This window comes from Coenobita brevimanus, chromosome 71 (genome assembly GCF_032717465.1).
Source record: "Coenobita brevimanus isolate Jiangsu-jjx chromosome 71, ASM3271746v2, whole genome shotgun sequence".
NCBI classification, from domain to species: Eukaryota; Metazoa; Arthropoda; class Malacostraca; order Decapoda; family Coenobitidae; genus Coenobita; species Coenobita brevimanus.
The window spans coordinates 51,001,529-51,028,553 of record NC_137024.1 but is presented as its reverse complement, the minus strand read 5'-3'; the positions used below and the strand labels follow the sequence as shown (position 1 = coordinate 51,028,553).

The 27,025-nt window shown below is 42.6% G+C and overlaps 1 protein-coding gene across 1 annotated transcript in view; it reads right to left on the bottom strand.

Moving 5' to 3' along the window:
* Vps13 (vacuolar protein sorting 13C) overlaps positions 1 to 27,025 on the bottom strand; it is a 1,164,731-nt gene that overhangs the window by 836,029 nt on the left and 301,677 nt on the right. Inside the window, exons 17-25 of the mRNA XM_080277871.1 lie at positions 26,730 to 26,883; positions 26,494 to 26,588; positions 24,167 to 24,395; positions 23,141 to 23,320; positions 22,657 to 22,848; positions 15,349 to 15,975; positions 14,776 to 15,124; positions 4,916 to 5,194; positions 4,302 to 4,446 (exon numbers count right to left, since the gene is read on the bottom strand). Of these exons, the coding sequence (XP_080133997.1) occupies positions 4,302 to 4,446; positions 4,916 to 5,194; positions 14,776 to 15,124; positions 15,349 to 15,975; positions 22,657 to 22,848; positions 23,141 to 23,320; positions 24,167 to 24,395; positions 26,494 to 26,588; positions 26,730 to 26,883 (2,250 nt within the window). The remainder of the gene's footprint in view (positions 1 to 4,301; positions 4,447 to 4,915; positions 5,195 to 14,775; positions 15,125 to 15,348; positions 15,976 to 22,656; positions 22,849 to 23,140; positions 23,321 to 24,166; positions 24,396 to 26,493; positions 26,589 to 26,729; positions 26,884 to 27,025) is intronic.

Genomic DNA, 27,025 nt, shown 5'->3' with positions numbered 1-27,025 from the left:
TCGGCGACCCCGCACGACCCGCGCTAGCCCACCACTCGTCCACTCACCTGGTAGCCACAGTCCTGCTCAGACAGGAGCTAAGAGAGGTCTCTCAGACAGCGAAATTCAAGTCGCCCTGGACACCTTTACCGGCGACAGTGATTCCCCACTGGATGACGAGGATATGGACAAGGATTATGTGCAGCCAGAGGAGGAAGAAACCACCAGCAGTGATGAGGAAGTTCCGTCTCCCAGGAAGCGGCAGTACGTGACTTACCGTGCTGCTAGAGAGGGGCAGGAGGCAAAGAAGGCACGTGCAATATCCTATCCCTATCCCCAGCGTGATTTGGAACCAGAATTCGAGGACGAGGACGAGGATGAGGACGAGGACGGAGCCGTGGGACGTGCTGCCACGTGGTATGGACGTGAGGTAATAACACATCGTGGCCCAGAGCGCACACCACGTCGTATGAGCAGGTATGGGCCTAGCATTTTGTTTGGGGAGCCAGGAAGTCAAGTGGAGGGAGTGGGGAGTGAAAGGGAAAGTCCAGGGAGGATTAGGGAAAGTGAGAGTGACGTGAGTGAGTCATTGCTCTCCCTACGTAGAGTGAGGCGGCGTTGTGGATCACATGGGCCAGTGCGGGTGCGTTCCTTATCACGTGGGGTTGTGAGGGAGGGGGAAGGTGGGGAGGAACCACTCCAAAGCATGTCTTATGCTCCCCAACATCCCCTAACACGTGGTCGAGCTAGGGTGCGTGAGAGAGCACGTGGTGTTGTAATGGAGGGGGAAGGTGGGGAGGAACCACTCCCCAGCACGTCTTATGCTCCCCAATATCCCCTAACACGTGGTCGAGCTAGGGTGCGTGAGAAAGCACGTGGTGTTGTCATGGAAGGGGAAGGTGGGGAGGAACCACTCCCCAGCACGTCTTCTGCTCCCCAATATTCCCCTATTTCATCCCCACAGCCCCCTAATGTTCCTCAAGGCCGCAAGGGTAAAGGAAAGGGAAAGGGTAAAGGCAGAGGGAAGAGGAGTGACAGTGGGGAAGCCCTCCGCACTCCTTCTCCCCCACCTCCCCAACCAGGATCTCCTCCCCACCCAGACGAAGGCGGTGATGGGGCTGATGGGGACGAGGGATTTGTGTCGTGGGATTGGGAGGATGGGAGTGATTTTTCTCCCCTCATTCACCCCTTCACTGAGCAGGGGCGATCTGGCTGCACTGCTCCAGGAATTCACCGTAATTCCACCAGGTTGGATTTTTTCCACCTGTTTTTCAGTGAGGCATTTGTTGATCAGATTGTATACCAAACAAACCTGTTTGCAAGCGCCCAATGCCTAGAGAGTGAAAGATTGGGAACAAGGAGTAGGCATTCTATCATCTATGATTACCCTGTCTCCCTTCTAGAAATGTTCTTATTTTTTGCCCTGGTCCTTTTGATGGGTATTATAAGAAAGAATAGAATTCCTGCTTACTGGACTAGGGACCCTGTTATGTTTACCCCAATATTTTGTCAAGTGATGAGCCGTAATCGGTTTCAACAAATTCTAAGCCGCCTCCATTTCTATGATGCTCATGACCCTGCAAATGCGAACAACACTGATAAAATGAGGCAAATTAGGTTGGTCTTTGATCACCTCAGGCAAACCTTTCGTTCCTCATTCTATCCCTATAAAGACCTCGTCATAGACGAGAGTCTCGTGTTGTGGAGAGGTAATATTTCATTTAGGCAGTATATACCCAGCAAAAGGCACCGTTTTGGGTTCAAGATCTTTGTTATGTGCGACTGTAGGACTGGATACGTGCAAGACATAGTCTTGTACACCGGTGCACAGACAGACATAATAGAAGATCGAAGCATTGGACTGTCGGAAGCAGTGGTAAAGACAATGATAGAAGACTACCTTCATCATGGTCATGTCCTCTACCTGGACAATTGGTACACTAGCACCTCTTCTCGCTCGTTATCTTCACACACACGAAATGGGAGTCTGTGGAACCGTAAAGGTGAACCGGCGTCACATGGCCAAGGTAGGGCGGAAACTTGCAAGGAATGAGGTTGTCTTCTTCAAAGTCAACAACATCCTTGCAACAATGTGGAACCACAACAGAGAAGTAAGCCTCTTGTCCATGGTTCACCGCCCCTTGATGCACCGTACTGATTCAGTAGATTACCATAGCGAGAGCAGGCGTTGTGTTTGGAAACCTGAGTTTGTTATGGATTACAATATAAACATGCGCCTCGTGGATCAGTCAGACTCCATGATATCGACGGTAGAGTGTGCCAGGACCATGATGAAGTGGTATAAAAAACTGTTCTTTCACTTGCTAGATATCACTGCTCTGAATTGCCACCACCTTCACGCCATGACAACAGGAGTTCAGGAAACATTTGAAGGGTTTGTGAGGGAGCTCACAAGAGAAATCTTTGCAAAGTATGCTGTTGAAAGGCCCCAACATCGCACCCGCACTGCCCATATTGCCCAAACTCCCCAGAGAATATCCGGCCGCCATTTCCCCACTCCAATCCCTCCCCAGCCAAATAGACCTAGGCCCCAACGCAGGTGTCACGTGTGCAGTAATTCCCAGGTGAGACTCACGACACAGAGGAAGGACACCCGCTATGAGTGCGTGCAGTGTGACGTGGGTCTCTGTATTCACCCATGTTTTAGTGAATATCACATGTTGATGCAATTTTAGTATGGTGTGAATGCGAATGGACGCAGAAATTATGAGGTAAATGCGACAGACAGACGCTCAGTGAAATTATCAGTCATGTTGATCTCCAAATATTAGTATAAAGTGCATACGGGTAGAACATAAGTGAAAACATTGTATGTAAGTATATAAATCTGCCCTAAGTTGAAACTTACATAGTGAGGGTTTTATGATGCGATATTCTGTCGCTCAGTGCAATAAATACGGCCCGTAATTATATAATTATTATTATTGGAAATTCTTATGGGTATAATATAAGTTCAAATTATTGTAAGTGATGATATATATTCTAAGTCAAATATTCATAGCGTGTGTATAGAGATGCGATTTCCTGACGCTCAGTTGAATGAATAAGGCACGTATTAGTCAGAATAAAAGTCAGCAAGTGATAAAGTGAATAATTAGTATATAAGTGTGTGAGTGAATTAGTATATAAGTGTGTGAGTAATATGTTCGTCGAAACATTCCATGCGAGGGTATTTTCAGGCGATATTCTCACGCTCACTTGAATAAATAATGGCAGTAAGTATGTACAGTGCATTATAGGGGTGTAAACGTGTGTAATGTAAGTGGGAAATTATAAGTGGAGTGAATAAATAAAGTACATGATGAAACACGAGTGTTTGAGATCTTGGTTGCTACGTGAATATACGCTAGCATATCGCTAAATGCCCACATAATGAATGAAAATAATTGAAAACCTTTACAGTGGTGGAGGAAAGGTTCTATGTAAAGGGGAAAATAATTGGAAAGTGATATAAGAATTTGGTATGTTGAAATACGAGTCATAGCGAGTGCGCTTACTAAGCTGATGTGCGCTATACTTATGCTGCATGTCATCATAATGAATGAAAACATCTGAAAACACTTACAAACAGTTGTAATTGGTAAAATGTCACTGAAACAGAAGTGTACAAGTAGAAAAAGTGATAGGTTGACTCATACCAGACACTTAGCATATAGCATGTTACGACTCTCACCAAACTCGCTATGCTCGCGCGATGGTACAATGCTTATTTTTCATATATATGTGTTTGAAATCCATTACATTGTTACTGTTATTGTTTATTAGTTCAAATTCAATAAATATAGAGGTGTTGTGTGTTCTTTCTCCCATTATTCCTTACCACAGAAAACGTAAACGCATATCCAGCTCATTACAGAACACCATACCTGCCGGGGGGAACCGCACCTGTACGGACCACTTATAGACTGCGGGAACCACTTTCTTTGTGATTTTCCTTCGTTTCTCGACCTAAGCGGAAGTTTTACAAAAAAAATTTTTTTTCCAAAAAGGCTCGGGACTGGGGGATGTCATAGGTGCGGAAAACCTCGGGACGTGACGGGTTAATTTAAAACTGTCCTTAAGCTACAGAAGACAACAGCTGCTATACTCGTTAGGATGGTGTGTTTCTGATTGTCTTTGGTGCCAATGTGTGTGACTGTGCAGACCAATCCTGGATCTGCAAACTCTGCCACACAGTTGGCATGTCAAGTTCAAGTTTGCTGGGAGAACTGTTTTGGTTGCACCTCTGCTGTCTACACTTTTCTCTGGCCAGGTTTTAGAGCTTCTTCGAATTGAAATGGGTCTTTGTGCAGAGGGCTAGCCATCGTTTTCCGTCTGAGGCACTGGTTTAAAGATCTTTTGGTATTATGTTGCATTTCTTCAGGGCTGTCCCTATATGGTCTTTGTATCCCTTCTTCTGTCCCCCCTGGGTTTTCAATGTGCTGCAGGGCATTGACCATACAGAACCTGGTGGGAAAGGTGGTGCTCAGGTGAGTGGAACACATGTCCGACCCATCTCAGCCGATTTTTTTGCCAGCATGGTTTCTATGCTGGTTGACTTTGCCTGCTGGAGAATTTGTGAGTGAGGAACTTTATCCTCCCATGTGTGTCCTACGATGCTCTGTAAGCAATGGATGTGAAATGACTCCAGCTGTTTGATGTGACGCTGGTAGGTAGTCCAGGATTTAGAATCGTTTATGAGGGTGGAGAGGCATACAGCTGTATATACTGATGCCTTCACCTTGATTCTAAAGCTGGTGTTTTCAAAGACTCTGGAAATGAGACATCCAAATGAGGCCGAGGCATGGTTGATTTGAGCATGGACTGCATCAATGTTATGTTTATCTGTAAGCACACTTCCACAGTAGGTAAAATTCTCCACCTGTTTTACATTTTTGCCATTTATCTGATGAGCAAGAGGTTGATTCCCTTTTACCACAATGACACAGAGACCAAGGTGCAGACACATTCAGAGATGGGAGAAAGGAAACTTGTTTGGCCGAACAGCAGTTTATTGTTGATTACAGCAGGTGCGGTGTATAGGGGGTAGTCAGCTGCTGTAGTGACGATGGCTTCTGGTGGTGCTGGGGTGATATTGCTGGAGAAGTTGAAGCTGGTGCTGTTGGGGAGACTGGACCAGGTGCTAGTGAACTGATATTGATGCTCACTCTGGTCTGACTTCCCTGGAATGGCTACAGAGTCACCCTGTCTGCTCCTGTAGACAAGAAAGGCACACCGGCCAGGGGTCCCTCATTGTTACCTGTGGCATGCATATGTTGTCTCCAGGGAAGTGGCTGCAGGGGAGACTGTTGTAATGGATGCTAGTGGAGGTCACTACGAGGGTCTGCTGGGTTGCTTCTCTGAAATATTATTTTTGTTTTATTGACATTTATTCGAAGCCCCACTGCATGGTATATGTTGGAAACGGTGGTGAGACTCTGCTGTAGGAATTCTGAGGTATGTGCAAGGCCAGCACAGTCATCAGTGTATTGTGGCTCTAGGAAATAAGCTATTTCAGTCACTGATTATGCTTGAAGACATTGGAGATTAAATAAGTTACTGTCTAGACGGAACTAGCTTTTACTCCATCATCACGGCTCATCTGTTGGTGATTTAAAAGGGTGACCATAGTAAGACAGATGCCAAAAATGACATGAGCCAGGACCCATCCTTGCTTTAAGCCCACGTCCATACTGAAGGGTTTGGATTTGCATCCACCAATGGACACAATCATTTATGTTGTCATGCAGGTTCTTTAAGATGGTAAGAAATTTGTTTGGAATAAATCACTCTCATCTTAAATGTCAGGACCAACTGCCTAGCCCCGGGCTCCTACGCTCTTCATGGGGCAACGTAGGATTGCATGGATGGATGGATGGATGGATAAAATTTTGAAAGAGCATTTCATAAAAGTTCTTTGTTGATGGTGTCAAATGCTTTTGCAAGATCAATGAATGCTATATGCTGTAAACTAAAACCTCAATAAATCAGCCGCGCAGAAGGCGGGATTTCCGCTGTTGAACTCTGACTGAGGTGTGACTTAGTGTTTATTCAAAAGGTTACATTTTAGTTTCTTATTTTTCAAGTGCTACATTTTAGTTTATAATATTCCAAGTGTTATATTTTAGTTTAACTGATTGTAAAGTGAAGTAAATAAGCACAGAACTTTATGTAACTAAGTGACTGTTGCACCTCTCCATCAAGCAACCTCCTATTATTGGGGGGGGGTTAACAATTTTTTTTTTTTGCCATTATTTCCGGTTAGCTGGAAAATCTGGTAAGTTGATCTACCCTAGGGCACCATATACAGTAGTTTGACTTAAGAAGGGTTTAATGAATGAGTCATGGTTCTGTTTGTGGCATTTTCCTTGTATCTGTCAGGCAACAAAGATAATATCACATGTACTTCATTCCTTCTAAAATCCACATTGTGCTTCAAGAGGTGTTGTCTCTGTTAGGTGATTTGTCAATCAACTCCTCCTGGCTCGCAGTCACATATTTTCTAAAATCCCTTCCATAATTTGTGGTGATGAACATTACATACATTCTTTAATACTGCAATCACTGGTTATTATACCAGTTTTCTGTACATGATTTACTAAATAAAATACTGCAGAACAGTTATTGGAATGCATGAAATGACAAGTGGCCTGTTACCAACATTCATCATTCATTCATAATCCAGTCCTACGTTGCCCCATGAGAAGTGTAGGAGCCCGGGGCTAAGAAAGTTCGTCCTGACATTTAAGATGAGTGTGACCAGCCTCACTCATCCCTGAGTGGCATTACATGAGCAATAAACCCCAACCACCCCTGGATATAAACCTTCACCTGCTCAATCTGACTGAAGCACCGTAATGGGAGGGAGTTGGTGATAGCCAATACCCTCTCCAGGCACAAAATGATCCACAGGTACAGTATATGTGGCGAGTGATGAGAAGGGTGGATGGTGAACTGAATGAATGGAAAGCAATGACTGATTATGTATGTGTGGATGACAGGATGAGAAGGTGTATAATGAATGCAAGAGTATATAGAGGTTGGAGGAGTGGACTCTCTGACCATTCAGTGTTCAAATGAGATGAAATAGAAGAAGGGAAGATCACGAGGAAGTAGTTAATACAAAGAAGATGGAAAGGTTACAAGAGGATGAAAAATGGGCAGAATACGAGACGGAAGTGGAGATGCGATTGGGTAAATATGGATTGCAGCAGATGGGGGAAGGTGTGTGCAAGATATTCACAGAAAAAATCTGTGCAGCATGTGAGGTGGTGTGTGGTGTGAAGAGAAGACGAAAGGGGGTGCAGGGAACAGCATGGTGGAATGAAGAGGTGAGAGAGGCTGTGGCACAAAAGAAGAAGGAATATAATGAGTGGATGAGAAAGAAGGGCGTGGAAGAAGTTGAGAGACAGAAGAGAGTTGTATGTAGAGAGGAAGAGAGAGGTGAAAAGATTAGTAAGAGAGAGTAAGAGAATGGATGAGGAATTTGGAAGGAATTTGTGTGTAAAATGGAGGGAATGTAAGAAAATGTTCTGGAAAGAGGTAAAGAGAGTTAAACAGGGTGCCAAGGAAGTTAGTTGGGGAGTGAAAGATAAAAATGGTATTTTACTAGTGGAGAAGGAAGTAAAAGTGAGTAGATGGAGAGAACACTAACATATTCCTGAACACAGAGAATGAAAGTAATGAGAGTATAAGTGGCTGGGGAATGGCTGGGAGAAGGAGGGATGTGAGAAGAGAGGAAGAATTCAGTAGGATGGAAGTTGTGGAAGCAATGAAGAAAGTTAAAATGGGGAAAGCCCCAGGAATTGATGGAGTGTGTGGTGAAATGCGGAAGCATGGGGGAGAGATTGTAGAATGGATGTGGAAGATGTGCAGATTGGCCTGGGAGGAAGATAGAGTCCCAGAGGATTGGAAGTCAGGTATAATTATTCCCCTGTACAAAAGAAAAGGTGAAAAAGAAGTATGTGGTAATCATAGGGGCATTAGTGTTCTTAGTGTAATAGGAAAAGTATATGGTAGGATACTGTACTTATGGACAGAGTTAGGGAAATAACAAAGGAATTAGTTAAAGAAGAACACAGAGGTTTTAGGAAGGGAAGAGGCTGTATAGATCAGATATTCATTCTTAGATCTTTAGTGGAAAAGTTTCTAGAGAAGGAAAAGAAGTTGTAAGCAGTCTTCATGGATTTGGAAAAAGCACAGGGCAGGGTGGATAGACAAGGATTGTGGAAACTATGAGGAATATATGGAGTAGTTGGGGAGTTGTTGAATGCCATGAAGAGTATATATGAGCGTACTAAGGTTGCAATGCATGTGGATAGTGAACTGAGTGAATTTTTCTATTTGAAGGTTGGACTGAAACAGGGATGTGTCATGTCTCCATGGTTGTTCATTGTGTACATGGATGGGGTTATAAAAGAGATACAAGGTAGGGTAGTGGATGCTGGAGCGGCCCTGGTGAGAGGGGGCAGTGTTTGGAAACGTCCTGTACTGTTGTCTGCAGATGATACCGTGTTGTTAACCGAAGACGAAGGGGAGCTGCAAGGCTTGGTGGATGAGTTTGGGAGAGTATGTAAGAAACGGAATCTGAAGGTGAATGTAGGGAAGAGTAAAGTTATGGTCTTCGAGAGAGGTGAAGTCAGTGAATGTACAGTGAGGCTGGATGAGGAGGAAATGGAAACTGTGAGTGTGTTTAAGTACAGCTACTGCAAACTGACTTAGGACCTCCCCCACAAGGTATTAAAAAACACAGAAATCATAGTACTGTACATCACAATGTTTGTTCATGAAATGCCATTTATTAATATGATATCATGTTTCCTTTGTTTTTCAGGACCAGTTGGATGCATTTTGGCATGGAATCACTTAGATCTCTAAAGTAATCTAAGGACATTTCTTTGCATCAAACATCTATCAGTTCAGTCTTGAGGTTGTCCAGATTGGATGTCTTCTTCTTTGCAATGATTTTCTTCATCTTTGCCCGGCAGTTTTCTATTGGATTTAGATCTGGACTGTTGCCAGGCCAGTCAAGGACCTCAATCTGATTATCCTGAAGCCATGTTGTCACCTTTCTTGACTTGTGACATGGAGCTGAATCGTGCATGAAAAAGTCGCACCCATGAATAGCAAAAAAGTTTAGCAAATGATCTTTCAGAATTTGAATGTACTGACCACAATTCATCATCAAGTTCTTAGGAAGAAAGTAGAGGCCTCCCCTTCCCATTTCACCTGAGAAACACCCCCATACCATTACTGATTGTGGGTGCTTAACAGTCGGCACTGTGTAAGCAGGGTCATATCGACTATGGGAGGCAGGACGTCGAACCTTGGCAGAATGCACCTGGACCACTTGAAATGTGCTTTCACTGGAAAACATAACTCTTCTCCACTCATCTGATGTCCAGTGTGCATACTTCTTGGCAAACTGAATGTGCTGCTTGTTCATGCGGTCAGTGAGAAATGGTTTCTTGGCTGCGGTGCGGCTTGGCATACCCAGCTCCTACTGCACGCGGTGTTGGAGGGTTCAAGCTGAGACATCTTGTAACAGCTGGGGATGCATTCTCTTCAATTCTGCTTCTGTCAGTCGAGGATTCTTGATTACTTATCTCTTCAGAAGCGTATCTGTACCTCTGGAAGTCGTCCTCTTCTTTCCACCACCATGCTTGTGCTCTGGTATGACATCAGGTGGCAGGCCGCACGCTGCAGCAAGAATCTTCATGACGGTCGACTTTGCACGTCCAGCACGTTCACAAATCAAGTTGATAGGGCCATTATCCAGCCTCCATGCAATGATACGGACCCTCCCATCCCTTGAGCAGTACTTTCCAGGCATGACAACTCGACTCTAGGAAAATAACAGGGCAAACAATAATGCATATGAAAAAAGAGGGAGGTGCAAGCTCAGCGCGATGGGAACATATATTCCCACCCTCGCTTCTGTGCAAGCACTGATGTGCTGAGTGTTTCACCACCTCCCGCCAACACCAGAGGAGTTGCCATTTACTTCGTGCCCCCAAAATTCACTTGGTAGAGGTGGAAACACAAAAGCTTAGGCAGACAACTCTCCCAAAGCAATTCTGTGTGTAGGTCCTAAGTCAATTTGCAATGGGTGTACTTGGGTAGTGTGATGAGTAAGGATGGAAGTTTAGAGGGTGAAGTGCTTGAAAGGGTACAACAAAGACAGGTTGTTGGTTCCTTGAAAGCAGTGATAACAAATATGAGAGTGAGCATGGAAGCGAAAAAGTTACTATATGACAGTACTATGATACCAACTCTAACGTACGGAGGTGAAGCTTGGACCTTGTTGGAGGGACAGATGTCAAGAGGGAGAGCTGTGGAAATGAGTTACATGAAAGGAGCATGTGGAGTCACATGGAGAGAGAGTCTGACAAATGAGGAAGTGAAGGATCATCGTGGTGTGGATGTGGATGTGATAGGAAGTGTAAGGAGAAACACACTGAGGTGGTTTGGCCATGTGAAGAGGATGGAGAGTGAGAGACTAACAAGGAGAGTGTTTGTGAGAGAGGTGGAGGGGGAGGCCAAAGATGAGATGGAGGGATGGAGTGGAGAACTATATGAGAGAGGGGGGGGGGGTGAGCTGGGAGCAGGGCAGTGAAATAGCAGGGGACAGGGCGACATGGAGGCGATTTGTTTGTGGTCATCCCTTACAGGATTAAGGAATCTGGCAATAGACAGACAGATAGATAGATAAGTTACCACCCAGCGTAGTAAATGGTTTCCTTGTGAAGAGGAAACTATTTGACTTGTCACTCACTGTAAAGTCACCCACAAGCAGAAGGAAGAGGAAAGAATAAAGGAAAGCAAGACAGAAGAGGATGGAAGGAAAGAAGGTGGGAGGAGAGGAAAGAGCAGATACTCGAGAGCAGTACTACATCGAATGAGTGGATGGTGAGTTCCCCCACCATTCATCCTATAATATTAAATGTCTTGCTGCAGGTTTAATCTGAAATGCTTATCATTTAGTTTTCAAAGAGATTAATGTTTCATCTGTTAAGTGCTAAAGAGAATGTACTGACTATTAGAAAAAAAAAAAAAAAAAGAAGAAGCATAATTTATGATGCCGAAATCATGCGAACATGAAGCTGCCAAATGAAACTGCATGTACCGATGTTTCAAGGTAGAGAACAATAAAACTTATGTGGGTGTCTCATCTTTTTTTTTTTTTTAATCCCTAAAAATATTTTGAATAAAACAATTTTATGTTAGTATTATATACAAGCAAATATGTCTGAAAATCTTATAAGATTAAAATTATATTTAAAAGACATGACTGAGAATGTGAATAAACTCTTTTAAGCTATGAACAATCTTTGTCCCAAGGTTTAGGCAGTACATCTGGTTAGTTTAATGATTCCCTTCAACTTTATCATGCTGAAATTCTTTTCCTCATTTTACAGAGTAAATATCTTCATAAAATTAAACCTGTGAACAAAGTGATAAAGGCATACAAAACAGTAGTTGAGTTGACCGTGTTATTATTTTTCAGATTATTATGTGAAAATTGGCAAATCTGGGGAGTTAGCAAATGATCTCTTTAGGTGCCAATGTCTAAATCGTGGGTGCATCCATGTGGTCTTGTGTTTGTTCTTAAGCTGAAAAGTGGCATTGGTGATAACCAGATTGTGTTCAGAGGATAAGGAAAGCAGTCTAAGGTCACTGCTGTTCATGTTATCAGCATCATAGCAGCCTATAATGCCATGTCATAGGTGATTATCTTTTCCTACTCTGGCAAAAAATCTCCAAGCAGGATGAGTTTGTCATTATGTGATATTAAGCAAATGGCAGCACCCAGAGAGGCATAAAAGAAATCTTTGACAGTGTCCTCAGAGTCAAGCACTGGGGCACAGGCACTGACAAGTGCTGCATACTGGCCATTAGAGAGTACTATATGCCAAGACATTACCCTCTATGATATACCCACAGGTGATTCTTGGATCTTCTCTAGTAGGATTCACTCAGACTGCAAAGCCAGTGCCATGGTTTCTTCTTACATTATTTGGGTATCCCCTCCAGAAACAGCTATACCCTTCTCCTGTTTCTATTAGGTTGTCCTCTCCTGAAATGTGGGTCCCAGAAAGGGAGGCAATGTCAGTTTTATACTTTTTCAATTCATCGGCAATAAGGCAGTCCTACAGCATGGTCGTTTTTGTCTTGGTCAGTGTCAAGCAAGGTTCAAATATTCCATGCAGCAAGTGTCAGAGGGATTCTTTTGGTTTTTCAGCTGCAATGTGGGATGCCTTGACACATGAGGTTATCTGCCTAGGTGGTGCAAAGCAGCAAATGTTTAGGTTAGGGAGGTTACTCCTCCCTGTCAGTCAGGAGTAAGCAGTTGGGCATCTGTTTCTCACTGCTTAGTTGCAATGGATGCTGCCAAAGGCATGACCTGTTCCTATCCCACCACTGGGCTAGTGCCGCCTACGTGCAGGACCTGAGCTATTGACTTCTAGCCACATCCATGACCTGTCACCATCATGTCCCAACAGCTTTAGTGATTTTGATGAAAGGATGTAACGAAAGGTGCGTATATCAGTGGGCTTGCACAATGAATGGATCTGGTGTGATGGTGAGAGTGCACAGTCCTTGCCACCACATGACTTGGCTCTTCTCAGCCTTTGATGATGGCATGAAGATTCATGATGAATATCTACTGAGCAAGTTTGCATATGTCTGCTGGGAGCTCTGTCTGTTGATCCCCGAGTTCCGTGGGACTCTATTCACATACTTTTCATTACGGGTTTACTGCTGTAGTCTTGACCCTTAAACGGTAGGCAACTTTCCAATTTTACATCCATGTGGAACAGATAATTTTGGAAATATAGTGTTATGAAGTAAGGCAAAACATACATAAATGGATCACAATAGATGAAAAAACAAAGAATTTGATGTTACTCTCTTCAAATTGTGCACAGGCTGGGTGGTGGTGAGAGGTGAGTGAAGGGGGTGGTGGGCCTCCAAGCTCATTCCCAGTGGCATGAGACTGAGAGCACATAGGCAGAAAGTCTGGTTTTCTGCTCTTATTGTAACAGCAGCCAAAAATATATTAGTTTTACATTAAGTACAGCCTGAAATGTGTTAGTTTTACATTAAGTACAATGTTCTGTGTATTTGTGGTGCACTTTGAACACTAAACACTAAAATATAACGTACGATTTTTCTTATCTTACGTCTCTACAGTTTTAATCTTACTTTTGTAAATATTATGTACAACTGCACACAGTATGACAACTATAATATGTCTTTAGTATGTGGTATTCTGTAAAGCTATTGATAAGAGACACACCACACTCAGGACACCACGTAGTCACATCTCTGCATTTACCTGGGCGTCTCACTGAATTCTTGCACACAACACACCTCCTCTGTTGTTTATGGCCACTTGCATCAACTGGAAGTGACTGGAGGTGGTGTCGTGAGATATATTCACATCCTAACATACACTGTTGCCATACCTCCCATTTGTTTCATATAATAGGCCCGAAGAATAGGAATGTGTTCCAGAACATCAACTTCCGTGTCCTTAGCGGATGTTTGGGAAAGTTGACTGCCCTTTAGGGGTTAAAGTATCCAGGGGTAAGTCACAAGACAGTGGGCCTCGGAACACAGTCTGACTCCTCTCTGATGGCCCCTGTCCTCCTGCTAAGTCTGGGGGGATCCCCCCCCTTCCCCAGTACTATCCACCAGATTTATGAAGTACGCAAACCCCCCACCATGACTAGGTAGTTCCCATGGTACCACTTACCACCACCGACCACCCATATTCAATAGTCAACGTCAGTTTAACAATGGCATTAGAATGCGAAAAAAACGCACTCACTGGCTTCACCCCACCAACTGACCGGGCCCCGCCTACACACCGCAGGATCCTTCCGGTGACATCACTACTTGAGACGTAACAGGAGTGTGTGCGCACATACACACTAACAGCAATATGCACTAACACTCTCGTCCTCTCTTCTGAATATGACGAAAGATTCCAAGGACAAAGCTGAATGGACTATTGGCGTCCGATACACATTATGTATCCAACACATAGACTTTTGTTTAAGTACCATCAAGATCCAGTCTGTGGTCATATACAGATATGTGATGTCCCCTGAAGTATTATAATTCTTCTAGTCCCAGCTGACTGCTGCACGCAGCCGCTCGGTTGAGGCATCTTTCTTGGTGAGACAATCTGCCAGTTGTTGTGATGTATTACACCCAAGACACTTCATCAATCTCCCCTCGCTCCAACATGTCTTGAAATGCAATATCAATGTGCAATCTCCTGTCTTCTAAGCTCCTACAGGAGTAAAGGATGTCCATCAGACTTGTTATCAACGAAACACTTGATCTTCACAATTCCACATCCAGAGACCTCACACAGTATGTTGGCAAGATATATAGCAGCTTCAGCACATTCAAGCAGTGCCAATGCTTCAGCAGATAAGGTAGATTTGATGACCCGCCTGATATTTCTAGTCTGCCAGAATATGGGACATCTTGCCTCACTAGCATCTCGTAGGAAGATCACAAAACCTCCCAGAGACCCACTGCCTACAAGGTTGGCAAATGAAGTATCCGAAAAGCACTCTATGTAAGTTGTTGAGCGGCCCCATTCTCGGAATGTATAGCTTCATGTTGTCAGTCTTCACCCTTGCAATCACCTTCATAAGCCTAAGCAAATCCTCTACGGTAGCTCGGTTGCTAGTCACACTCATTTAACACATATTAAAGGCAATATCTGGCCAAGTGTGTGTGTCAATCCAACTAAGCTGCCCAATTAAAGCTCAGTACTCTATTTTCTCAGACTCGGACAGCTCTCCTGATTTCACTGCTGCATGATGTCTGTTCAGCGTGACTGGTTTCAAAGACGAAGTGTGCTGGAAATGGTCAAGTGTTATGCTGCCATTGATGTTGGAGAAGACATTCAGACCAATGTATTTGAAGGGTTTTGATTCTGAAATGCTGATGAGGAATATATGACTCAAGTGGTTTATCACTTGCCGCTCAAACTCATGTGTACCAGCCCAAGGGAAGTCATCGACATAAATGCATACAATGCCTTCGACTCTGCCACTATTGCTCCAAGAGAACAGCACTGAATCCAGTGATGACACTTTAGCTCCAAGACTCAACAAATGATCTTTTACGCACAGATACCAATGTCTAGCAGCATCACAAAGGCCATAAACCGTTTCCTTTAGTCTCCACAGCTTACTGTTTGCATATTCAGGAGGAAGATGTAAATGAACAACTCGTTCAATGTTGTTACCTTGCAGGTAGGCAACTTTCATGTCCTTAGCATGGTAATCCCATTGGTTGGTGAAGGCAAAAGAAAGTGCCAAACACACAACTTGTTTTGAGCACGTAGGAGAGTCTTCCGGAGATCCAGTGTGTCTTCCTCAAATCCTCCAGTGACTAAACGGGCTTTAACAATCCACTTTCCATTTTTCATTTTTTCTGTCACAACCCACTGAACTGTAATGGCATCTTGCCCAACATCATCTACTTCCTCATACCCATCATTATTTTGCCAGTCTGTAATTTCGTTTTCCTTGGTGCATAATACGTCCTCAGAGTTGAAAAGAACAAGCATTTCTGCGTCATCATCAACTACTTCCGATGTGCTAAAATCATTTTGCAAATCCACCCAATCAATGTTGTCGTCAGAGTCCCTCTTCAAATTGTAGCAATGTTTGTACTTTCCAGTGGCTTTACCCGCCCGACTCACAATCTTTCCAGACACCAACTCTCCACTTTCTGAATGTTTTCCCTTAATACGTTGACCAATAGAAACTTTGGGAGGCTGATTAACCGGAACAGAAACTGTGGGAGGCTGATCAACCAGAATTGCACCATTTTCCGACTCATCATCTGGTGGACAGTCATTCAACACTTGCGAAGAATCGTCATTAGGCTTCTCCTGGACTACATTGTATTTCTCATCACTGCTGACACCGCCCCCAACTGTAGTATTTTGCTCTGGAGCAAGTGCTAGACAACACACAACATTGATTATGAGGATTAGTGAACTTGAAAAGAAAGTGGAGAATCTAGTGTTAAAAGATGTGTCTAAGAATACGGAGATTACTATACAGAGTCTGATCCAGTCTAATGAGATGGCGAATGAAGAGATACGAAATTTGAAGCGTGAAAATATTGAATTGAGGAGAAAACTAGAAGAGTGTACTAATAAAATGGAGAAGGTGAGCAGTGTATTGGAAGAGCATAAGGCAAAGTGGGCACATGTAGAAGAAGAACAGAAAGAAATGGTCAGCTTAAGAGAAATCATCCAGGAAGAATGAGAAATGAACAAGATCAAATTGGAAGAAAATGTAGTGAAAATACTGAAGAAAAGAGAGAAAATGGTGAGAGAAACCATAGAAAGGAACAGATGCGTGGTAATATTTGGAAACAGGGAGGAGGAAGAGAAGGTTAGATTCGTGAGACTCGAGAGAGATATGAACCTGGTAAGAGGAATATTAGGCAAGATTGATCCCAAAGGAGACAAGTGGGTAAAAGAAATTGAAGAAGTTAGGAGAATAGGGCCTTAAAAGAAAGGGGAAACAAGACCAAAGAGAGTCAAGTTGGCAGCAGAAAGTATAATATATGATATACTTAAAGTGACCTGGAAATTAGGCAAAGAGGCAGGGATGGAAAATATTATAATAAGAAAAGATTTGAATGAAGAAGAAAGAGAAGTTTTAAAATCAATGAAGGAAGAAGTAAAGGAAAAAAATGATAAGAGGACAGAGGAAGAATGTAATACGTTTTTTTGGAGGGTAACGGATATGAAAGTAAGGAAGTGGTACTTAAGGAAATAGAAGTGAAGGAAACTAAGGGGGATGGCTGTGAAAGATCAGAAGTTGAGGAAGTGGTACTGATGGAGAGTAGGAGAGAAGAGGGTATAAAAAACATCAAAAATAATTTGAAGGTGATATATACTAATGTTGATGGTTTAATATCGGCAAGGCTTGAAATTAATGATTTCTTGAGAGAACATGAACCTGATGTCATGTGCTTTGTAGAGACCAAATTACGAGAAGATATTGATGTTCATTTGGGAGATGGTAAATACAAACTGCGGAGAAAAGACAGAAAAGAAAAAAAGGGAGGAGGAGTGATGATAGCAGTGAATCTATCTATCTATCTATTGCCAGACGCCTCAATCTCGTTTGGGGTGGCCACAAACAAATCGCCTCCAAGTCGCCCTGTCCCCCGCCATTTCACTCCCCTGCTCCCAACTCACACCCCCCTCTCTCATATACCTCTCCACCCCATCTCTCCATCTCATCCTCGGCCTCCCCCTCCCTCTTTCCCCCTCCACCTCACTCACATACACTCTCTTCGTCAGTCTTTGACCCTCCATCCTCTCTACATGGCCAAACCATCTCAGTGTGTTCCTCATAACGCTTCCTATCACATCCACATCCACACCACAACGCTCCTTTATATCCTCATTCGTCAGCCTGTCTCTCCATGTGACTCCACAGGCTCCTCTTAAATAACTCATTTCCACGGCTCTCACTCTTGACTTGTGTCCTTCCAACAACGTCCAAGCTTCACTTCCGTACGTTAGAGTTGGTATCACAATACTGTCATGTAGTAAATTTTTCACTTCCATGCTCACTTCCCTGTTTCTTATCACTGCTTTCAAAGAACCAGCAACCTTTCTTCCCTGCTGTACCCTTTCAAGCACTTCACCCTCCAAACCTCCATCCTTACTCATCACACTACCCAAGTACTTAAACGTACTCACATTTTCCAATTCCTCACCATCCAACCTCGCTGTACATTCACTGACTTCACCTCTCTCAAAGACCATCACTTTACTCTTCCCTACATTCACCTTTAGAATCCGTTTCTTACACTCTCTCTCAAACTCATCCACCAGGCCTTGCAGCTCCCCTTCGTCTTCACTCAACAACACGGTATCATCTGCAAACAACAGTACAGGGAGTTTCCAAACACTATCCTCTCTCACCAGGGCCACTCCAACATCCACTACCCTACCTTGTACCTCTTTTATTACCCCATCCATGTACAGATTGAACAACCATGGAGACATGACACATCCCTGTTTCAAACCAACTTTCAAAGAGAAAAATTCACTTAGTTCACCATCCACACGCACTGCAGCCTTCGCACCATCGTACATACTCTTCACAGCATTCAATAACTTCCCATCTATTCCATATATTCTTAACACTTTCCACAATCCTAGTCTATCCACCCTGTCATATGCTTTCTCCAAATCCATGAAAGCCGCATACAACTTCTTTCCCTTCTCTAGAAACTTTTCCACTAAAGATCTGAGAATGAATATCTGATCTACACATACCGTGGAAATGGGAGAAGGCAGGGCTGAAGTGATATACAGTAACCCCTCCAATATCCGGATCAATAGAGCCATCGGTAGGTTCGGATATTGGTTTTGTCCGGATATTGGGCCCCAGCTTATGGACTTGTACTTACGGACCCTAACACAGAGAAACACCTATACAACTCCCTCCGGACATGCATAGCACCTATTTAACACCCAAATCACACCAATAAGGCACATAAATGACTGAAATAAATGCAATAGACACATAAAATGTGGGTTTAGAAGTATGTTCATACATTAATAAACATTCTGGTACTTATGGACTCTAACCGAACCTAACCTAACCGAACCTAACCGAACTCTGAAAAACACATTCCTACTGCACATGCATGAGGTAAGTTTAGTATGGAAAGAAGTACAGTATGACACTTTCTGGTAAGTATAGTATGGGAAAAAATACAATATGAAACATTCTGGTAAATATAGTATGGGAAATAGTACAACATGAAACATTTTGGCTACTTACAGCAAGTCCCTGGCCACCTCGATGAATAACCGCCTCCTCTCGGACTCTGACAGTAAGAACGATTTCCTGAAGCACTTGCACTACACTCTTCCTGAAGTCTTGCACTGAACTTAGTCACTAACACACAGAAGTCCGTTCTTTTCACAGTGTTCACTTTAGTCCAAATAATGTTCCATTAAATTTAAGTGTTGCACATAAACTTTTCCCAAGTTTTTTTAAGTTTCCAAAGCCAAAACAAAGAAGGTTAGTTACGTTAAATTTCTTTTCTACTTAGTCTTTTCTCCCAACTTGAAAACCTTAACACAACACACCGTTTTTCACTGCACAACACTCAAAATTCCCGTGTGGTCTAGTGGAGAAGTTCTTGCTGTTTATTCACTGTCAGAGCCCGAGAGTATCACTGGCAGGCGTCCAAGGGGTGCATCGGTGGGTAGTGGTGATGGCGTACCGACTACAGAAGACTCTGAAGACAGCCGCAAACTCACGTCGAGCGGTGACTCTTGTCGCGGTGAGAGACAGGCGGGAAGTGGGGAGGATGCAGCGGCGCTCTATCGGACGTCGGAGGAATGACGAACCAAAACAATGCTCTCACGCGGCGCGCGCGGCAAGTTCAAATTACGGACGGCAAAAAATCGATTTTTTTTCCCAATTTTTTTGGATTTTCGGACCATTTTGGGAATGTTTGATCCCAGGACGATAAGGTTCGGTTAGTGGGGATGTTCGGTTATTGGGCGTCCGGATATTAGAGTGATTACTGTATATGAAATTAGAAATTGGAGAGAATGTTAAGAGATATGGTGGTAGTGTATGTTCCCCCTAAGACGAGAGCATGGAATGATGACGAATACCAGATGTTGTCAGATATGGTTAGCTATTTACAAAAAATAATTGAGAAAGGCAGTAATATAATTTTGGTGGGTGACTTTAACTGTAAAGAGGTGAACTGGGAGGAATGGCACTCAGGAGGCGGCGAGGATTCGTGGGGCACTATGTTATTAAATATAATAATGAATAAGGTGATAACGCAACAGGTCAAAGAAGAGACACGGTTTCAAGGTGAGGACACACCAGCAGGGTTAGATTTACTGTTTACCAAAGAACCCGATGTAATAGAATCATTGAAATATTTCTGTCCTATGGGAAAAAGTGATCATGTGGTCACTGAGTACCAGATGATGATAGGGAACATCGAGCCAAGAGAAGAGCTTCATAGACAGGGAAGATACAACTTTGGGAAAGCAAATTTTACAGGATTGAGAAACTTTTTTGAAAATGCGGATTGGAGAAAATTCAGAGAAACAAGAGAGATACAGAGGAAGTGGGATATCTTTCTAGACCTCTATAAATTGGGAGTGGAAAAATTTGTACCATGAGTAAGAGGGAAAGAAAACAGGAAAAAGGAGTGGTATAATAGGAGGTGTATGACAGCAAAAAAAGAGTGAGATAAGGCGTGGAACAATTGGTGAAAGAGAGGTAACAACAGAACGAAGGAAGAATATAAAAGAACTAGAAATGAATACACAAGAATACGTAGAGAAGAAGAAAGGAATTTTGAAAAAGGTATAATAGACAAATGCAAGGATGAACCCAAACTGTTTTATAGATCTGTTAATGGCAAACTGAAACAAAAGGAAGAAATCACCAAACTGAAAGTAAAAGGAGAGGTCTATAAAGATGCAGCAATGCAAGCTGGAATAATGAACAAATGTTTCCAATCGGTTTTCAAATGAAAAAGAGTTTGTGGAAGGGGATAGAGTGATCAGAAATGTACCGGTGATAAAAGATATTAAAGTGGAAGTGCAGGAAGTGTATAAATTACTGGAAACTCAAGATGTAAGGAAAGCCCCAGGACCTGACGGAATTTCTAATTGGGTACTGAAGGAATGCACAGAACAACTGGCGGATAAAATTCACAGTTTAATCGTGTGTTCTCTGGAAGAGGGGAAAGTGCCACAAGAATGGAAGAGGGCAAATGTGGTACCAATTTATATGGGAGGAAACAGGGAAGAACCCCCGAATTATAGACCAGTGTCTCTAACCAGCATGGTTGCAAAAATTGTGCGAGAGAATCCTGAAAGACAGATGGATAAAATATCTAGAAGAAATGAATACTTTGGCTGAATGTCAGTTTGGATTCAGAAGTGGAAGGTCATGTGTTTCTAACTTGTTGAGCTTTTACTCAAGAGCGATTGACGTGGTACAGGAGAGAGATGGTTGGGTGGATTGTGTGTACTTAGACTCAGAGAAGGCCTTTGACAAGGTACCCCATAAGAGACTAATGTGGAAACTAGAATATATAGGAGGACTGAAGGGGAAACTTCTGGAATGGATGAGAGACTTTTTGAGAGACAGACAAATGAGGACAGTAATAAAGGGATAGGATGTCTGGATGGAGGGAAGTAACAAGTGGAGTCCCTCAAGGCTCAGTGTTGGCACCAGTAATGTTCCTGATTTACGTAAATTATATGGTAGATGGAGTGAACAGTTATGCAAGTCTGTTTGCTGATAATGTAAAGATCTTGAGGAAGGTAGAGGTTGAGGAGGATTGTAAAATGCTGCAGAAGGATTTGGATATGATACATGATTGTTACCGGGCATGGGAAATGAAATTTAATGTAAAGAAATGTAAAATATTGGAAATGGGTAAAAGTACCAGGAGGCCATCACTGAATTATTTGTTGGGTAATGAATTAATCACAAAAATGAAAGAGGAGAAAGATTTGGGAGTGCTGGTCCAAGATAGTTTGTCACCAGAAAAGCACATTAACAAGATAGTTAGAGAGACTTACAAACTCTTGACTAACATAACAGTAGCATTTCATTATATGGATGAGGAGATGATGAAAAAATTGATAGTGGCCATGATCCGCCCCAGGTTAGAATATGCAGCAGTAGTGTGGTCCCCATACAAAAGAAAGATATAAACAAGATTGAGAGAATACAAAGAACAGCAACCAAGATGGTCCCCAGTCTGGCAGACCTGTCATACAAAGAGAGGCTGAAAAAGCTGGATTTGCCTTCCTTAGAGGAAAGGAGAAAGAGGGGAGACATGATTGCAGTGTTCAGGACCATGGTGGGAGTAGATAAAATTGACAAAGAAGATCTGTTTGTATGAGATAAAAGAGCAACAAGAGGACATGGAATGAAATTGAAAAAGTCAAGCTGCTTGAAGGATATCAAGAAATATAGCTTTCCTTCCAGAAGTACAGACTTATGGAATAGCCTGGACAAAGAGATCGTCCAGTCTAAAAACTTAAACGAGTTTAAAGCTAAATTTGACTTATTGAGAAACAGCGACGGAAACCCACGAGCATAGCACATTTCGTGTATATCACAATTAGGTATATTAGGTAAATACATAAATATTTGGAACGACTTAGACGAGGAGGTGATGCATGAGAAAAACATTCATGTGTGTAAAGGTAGACTTGATAAATGTGGATTTGGAGACAGGACAACAAGAGCATTGCTCAATTCCTGTATACTACAAATAGGTAAATACACGTGCATTCACACGTAGACACAGCCATGTCTCACCAGAATTTGTTTTCCATCTCTGCCTATTACAATTCCGGGACTGTGTCACTCATGACTGTCATTTCTTTCGCAGAAGACTTCATCTCCATTTCGGATGTCATTTAAGTCACTCAAACATATGTTGTGCCACAGAGCCCTAGCCAAATGTTCACCCAATTCAGTCTTTATAAATTCTTGTCTTGCTAAATTTTTGATGGTGATGTAGGTTCCAAGGCTGGAGGATCATTTGCATACACATTAGGTAGGCCAGTGTTTTAACCAAAGACATGTTGGTTAGGAGAAAAACCTGAATAGTTGGCGAGAACATTTCTTACCGATACTGTCCAAGCCAAGACCACATCCAAGTCACACTGGTTATCAGCCATTATCTTCCTACTAATGTCACCAATGACTGCACTTTGACGCTCACATACTCCGTTGCTCCATGGACTCTCTGCATACGTCGTCATGATCTTGATATTGAAGGCCTCTCCCAATGCTCACATTTCAGCATTGTTTAATTCACAACTATTATCTATTAGAATTTTTCCAGGCACACGAAACACAACACTCCAGCTCCGAAATACTCCTTTGATAATGGTGGCCGCACATTTGACAGCAATTAATATCGCAGTGCAATACTTAGTCACCAGATCAACAAGGACTAAGAAATAATGCCTTCCCCAAGCTTACAAATCCATGGCTATGGCTTCGTTAAACTTAGATGCCATGGGCAAACTGACTACGAGTCGGGGCTTGGCTTTCTTGAACTACTGTATAACAGTCTGTACGTGCATCAGATACAGCCTTGATAGCCTGCTCCAGTTCTGAACTTTTAATTCCAGCATCTGCAATCAGTTTAATTAGTTTCGCTGATGTTGGGTGTCCAAACTGCCTGCAAAGCTTTGAAGCCATTTTTTCTACATTATCCCCAAGAGATGCCAGAGCAATCGTTTCACAAAACTCTCGGCCTAGTCATAAAGAAATTGGAAGCACGTAATGGCCTGAGGATGAAGACTTCAAATTAATGATAGTTCCACAAATATGACCTGGTCACTCTCAAAGTTAATCAACAGTTTGCTTTTTTCATGGAATGTTTGTTCAGAAGCAAGGGAATATTGCAGTTCACAACATCAGTCACAATGGTTGCACGCATATTTCCAATGTAACAGGGCAGAGTAACACGTCTGAGGGAAGAAACTGTGATGCCATCAGGGAGAGTAAACATTGAGGATGACTTTTCTTCTATTATAGCTTCATGTTCGTAATAACTAAGCTCACTTAAGACAGCAATTGATCCATTCAATACACACAGTTGTAGAACACTCTGTGTCTAGAACAGCACATCCCTTAGACTCTTCTACTAGCATCTGTAATTTACCTCTACTAGTGACATCGTAATAACTAAGCTCACTTAAGACAGCAATTGATCCATTCAATACACACAGTTGTAGAACACTCTGTGTCTAGAACAGCACATCCCTTAGACTCTTCTACTAGCATCTGTAATTTACCTCTACTAGTGACATCATCTGCACAGCCCATAAATAATGACAGATGCACTGTCTCAGAATTTTTTTCATGATTGCCGTTATTTTCGTTTGCATCCGAACAGTCATGGGCCCAATGAAATCGAGAATCACATAATAAACACCTCGATACATTTCCGTCAGGCCTTCTGCCGGTGGATGAGCGTTGGGAAATTCTAGCAGATACGGCTGAATATCGGCCATCACCATGACCTCAATCACGTACTGCACCACCCTGAAACAGTGTACGTCCTTGTCGAGTACCTCGAACATAAAACATTTCCTCACCCCTGACTTCATCACTCCAAAAGACTGGTTCACTCTTCACCTCACTGGCAGACACCGATGCACAGTTCTGCCTGCAAATTTCATCAGCAAAAATACGATTCAGAGCAGATTTCATATTTTCGTATGTCACCTCAGTTATCGTGGACATCACTAACTGTTGCTCACTATCTGAAAGTTTGCATGAAGCCAAAAGCATAAGAGCCATCACAGAATTCGGTAGTTCCATGTCCTGCTTTGTAAATTTGAAATAAGCATGCTCAAATTCTGCCATGAACTTATGAATGTTCATATCACTGACTCTTCTGAAGTTCTACAATTCATGAAAAGCTGCAAACTGCCGACGTCCTTTGTCCACATGAAATAAACCGTCTAGTTTGTTCCACAAGGTATGAACACCATTATCTTGTTTCAAATCAGCAGCTTCAATTTCCGAAGATGCCACCCTCGTTCTTCCTGACAATGAAAGGTGAGTGGCCAGAGTTGCTTCTTTTTTGGTAAGTCCAGCAGTTCGCACCAAATGTCGATGTCCTTCTTCCAACTCTCATAAGCAGAATCATTTTCAAGTTTTGGAGGCCACTTAATTGAGCACGAAGCCATTATGCTCCAACTACACTCTGCTACCAGTATTAGAATGCGAAACAACCACACTCACCGGCTTCACCCTGCCTACTGACTGGGCCCTGCCTACACACCGCAGGACCCTTCCAGTGATGTCACCACTCAGGACGTAACAGAAGTGTGTGTGCACACACACACACACCAACAGCATATGCACTACCAGATGGGATACGTTAAAACAATCGTTAAGCAGGGTATCATATATTGGGGTAGATTTAACATATATGGTACAGTATAGGGATGCATTTTGGGATTCCCCTCCCTACCAAGTCCTAAACCACCCAAATGAGTCCAAAAACAAGTTTCTAGCTAACGTAAACCCCCAAATAGCTTTAAAACACGCTAAACTATGTCTAAACAGTTTATAACTCACCTAAACTCAAAAATAAAATATGAAAATCATCAAAAATTAGTCTTGAAAAAATCAAACTTAGTAAACTGAACCCCCAAATGACAATGTTCAACCCACCTATGACTAAAACACATTAATCAAAGTCTAAAAATAGTTTATAAATCAACCTAAACACAAAACTCAAGTAAAATATCATCACAATTGGTTTTAAATAAGACAAAACCCATCGTTATACAAGGATTTTCACAATTGGTTTTAAATAAAACAAAACCCATCGTTATACAAGGATTTGGTCATCGTTAGGTGGTCTAGGGTGGTATTTCAACCCCCATCGCTAATCCAGGGTATCGCATATAGGGATACTGTATATTGGGGTTTACCAGATCCCTTGGTTATCATACATAACTGGTACTGAACATGTTGCGTGACAACAGAATTACATGATAAGAAACACATAAAGCCTATGGGAATAATCTTAACTGGTACCAGGTTTCCCCAAGTGCAAGCTAAAATTTTCCTTTTTATGACAGTTTAGTCCCACTAAATACATAATTATATGCTGTTATGACAAATACCACGAAAACACACAAGCATGGTTAGGTTAACAGACAGTGATGAAAAGGGCACACTATGGAATAAACACACACCACAGAAAAAAAACTGAGCTTGAGGCAGAGGGTCCTGAGGCTAAGGGGCGGAGAGTTAATGGTCTCCATCATTCTGGATTAACTCCTCCAGTAGGGCCTCATCTTTGTATCCCTCAAAGGCATCAGAAACCAGACAATGCATCATCACTGTCAGCAGAAAACAACTCAGGCATGCAATAATGATGTTTCTAAGCTGAAAAATGTACTATAATGACAGGAGTGCAGATTTTTATCTAGCAGTGATAAATAAAACCGCTATAACCAAGCGCTGTATAACCAAGGGATCACTGTCCATTATAGGGCTGTCTCATACAGGACTGGTGCATTGATATTAACAGGAATATTTTTACACATCAGTGGGTTTTCTGGCAGACCAGGCCACCTCTTTCACGATTTGGCCACTGCCTTTCCCAAAATATATGCATACTGTTGTCTACACTTATACTTTATTCCTATTTTCATTCTTACCCATTCAATCACTGATCCAAATGATCCATACTCCCTTATATTCTCCTTCCACCTCTTTCATACAAGGCATACACCCCCCCTCTGCCATCTCAATTTCATCCACTCCAGCACAAATATCCTACCCATGCTCCCAATTTCTCATTCATATACCTTTCCACATAGTATCAGTTAACCTGCATACATCAATTTTGCATCCTCATGGATCTGGACAATCTCTCTCTCTCCCTCTCTCTCTCTCTCACTTTCTCAAATGCACCCTTTATATTTCCTGTCACCATGCTCAGAATGTCTCCTATCTGGTCCCTGGCCTTCAAATGCTGGGACATCTGTGTCTGTGCTGTTTCATTTGTTATTTTTAAGTTTGAGAGGTTGTATCATTGCAGGAGCAAGACAAAGGGTAAATGAGGTGCCTGTGAGTGTTTAATATATTTTAGGAGGACAGGGATGAAGATCAGAATGATGAAAAAGAGAGACTAACCATTGATGGTGAAGTTCAAAATGAAGTTAATGAACTGGGGTGTGCTTTCTGGCGAATGTTGTGGGGAGTCGTGCAGGCTGAGATCAACATGTTCAAGTCGAGCTAGAGCCACATCATCACTTGCCCCCAACACTGGTTCCTGCACCTCATCTGACTGCAGGAGCAAAACATACATTACAAGACTAGGGCCATATTCCTGTTAGCTTAGCAGGGTTTCCAGCACCTCTTCCTTAGTCAGAAAATTATTCTGTATTCTAAACTGTTACTGTATATTCTTCTGTAAGCAATTTTTGTCC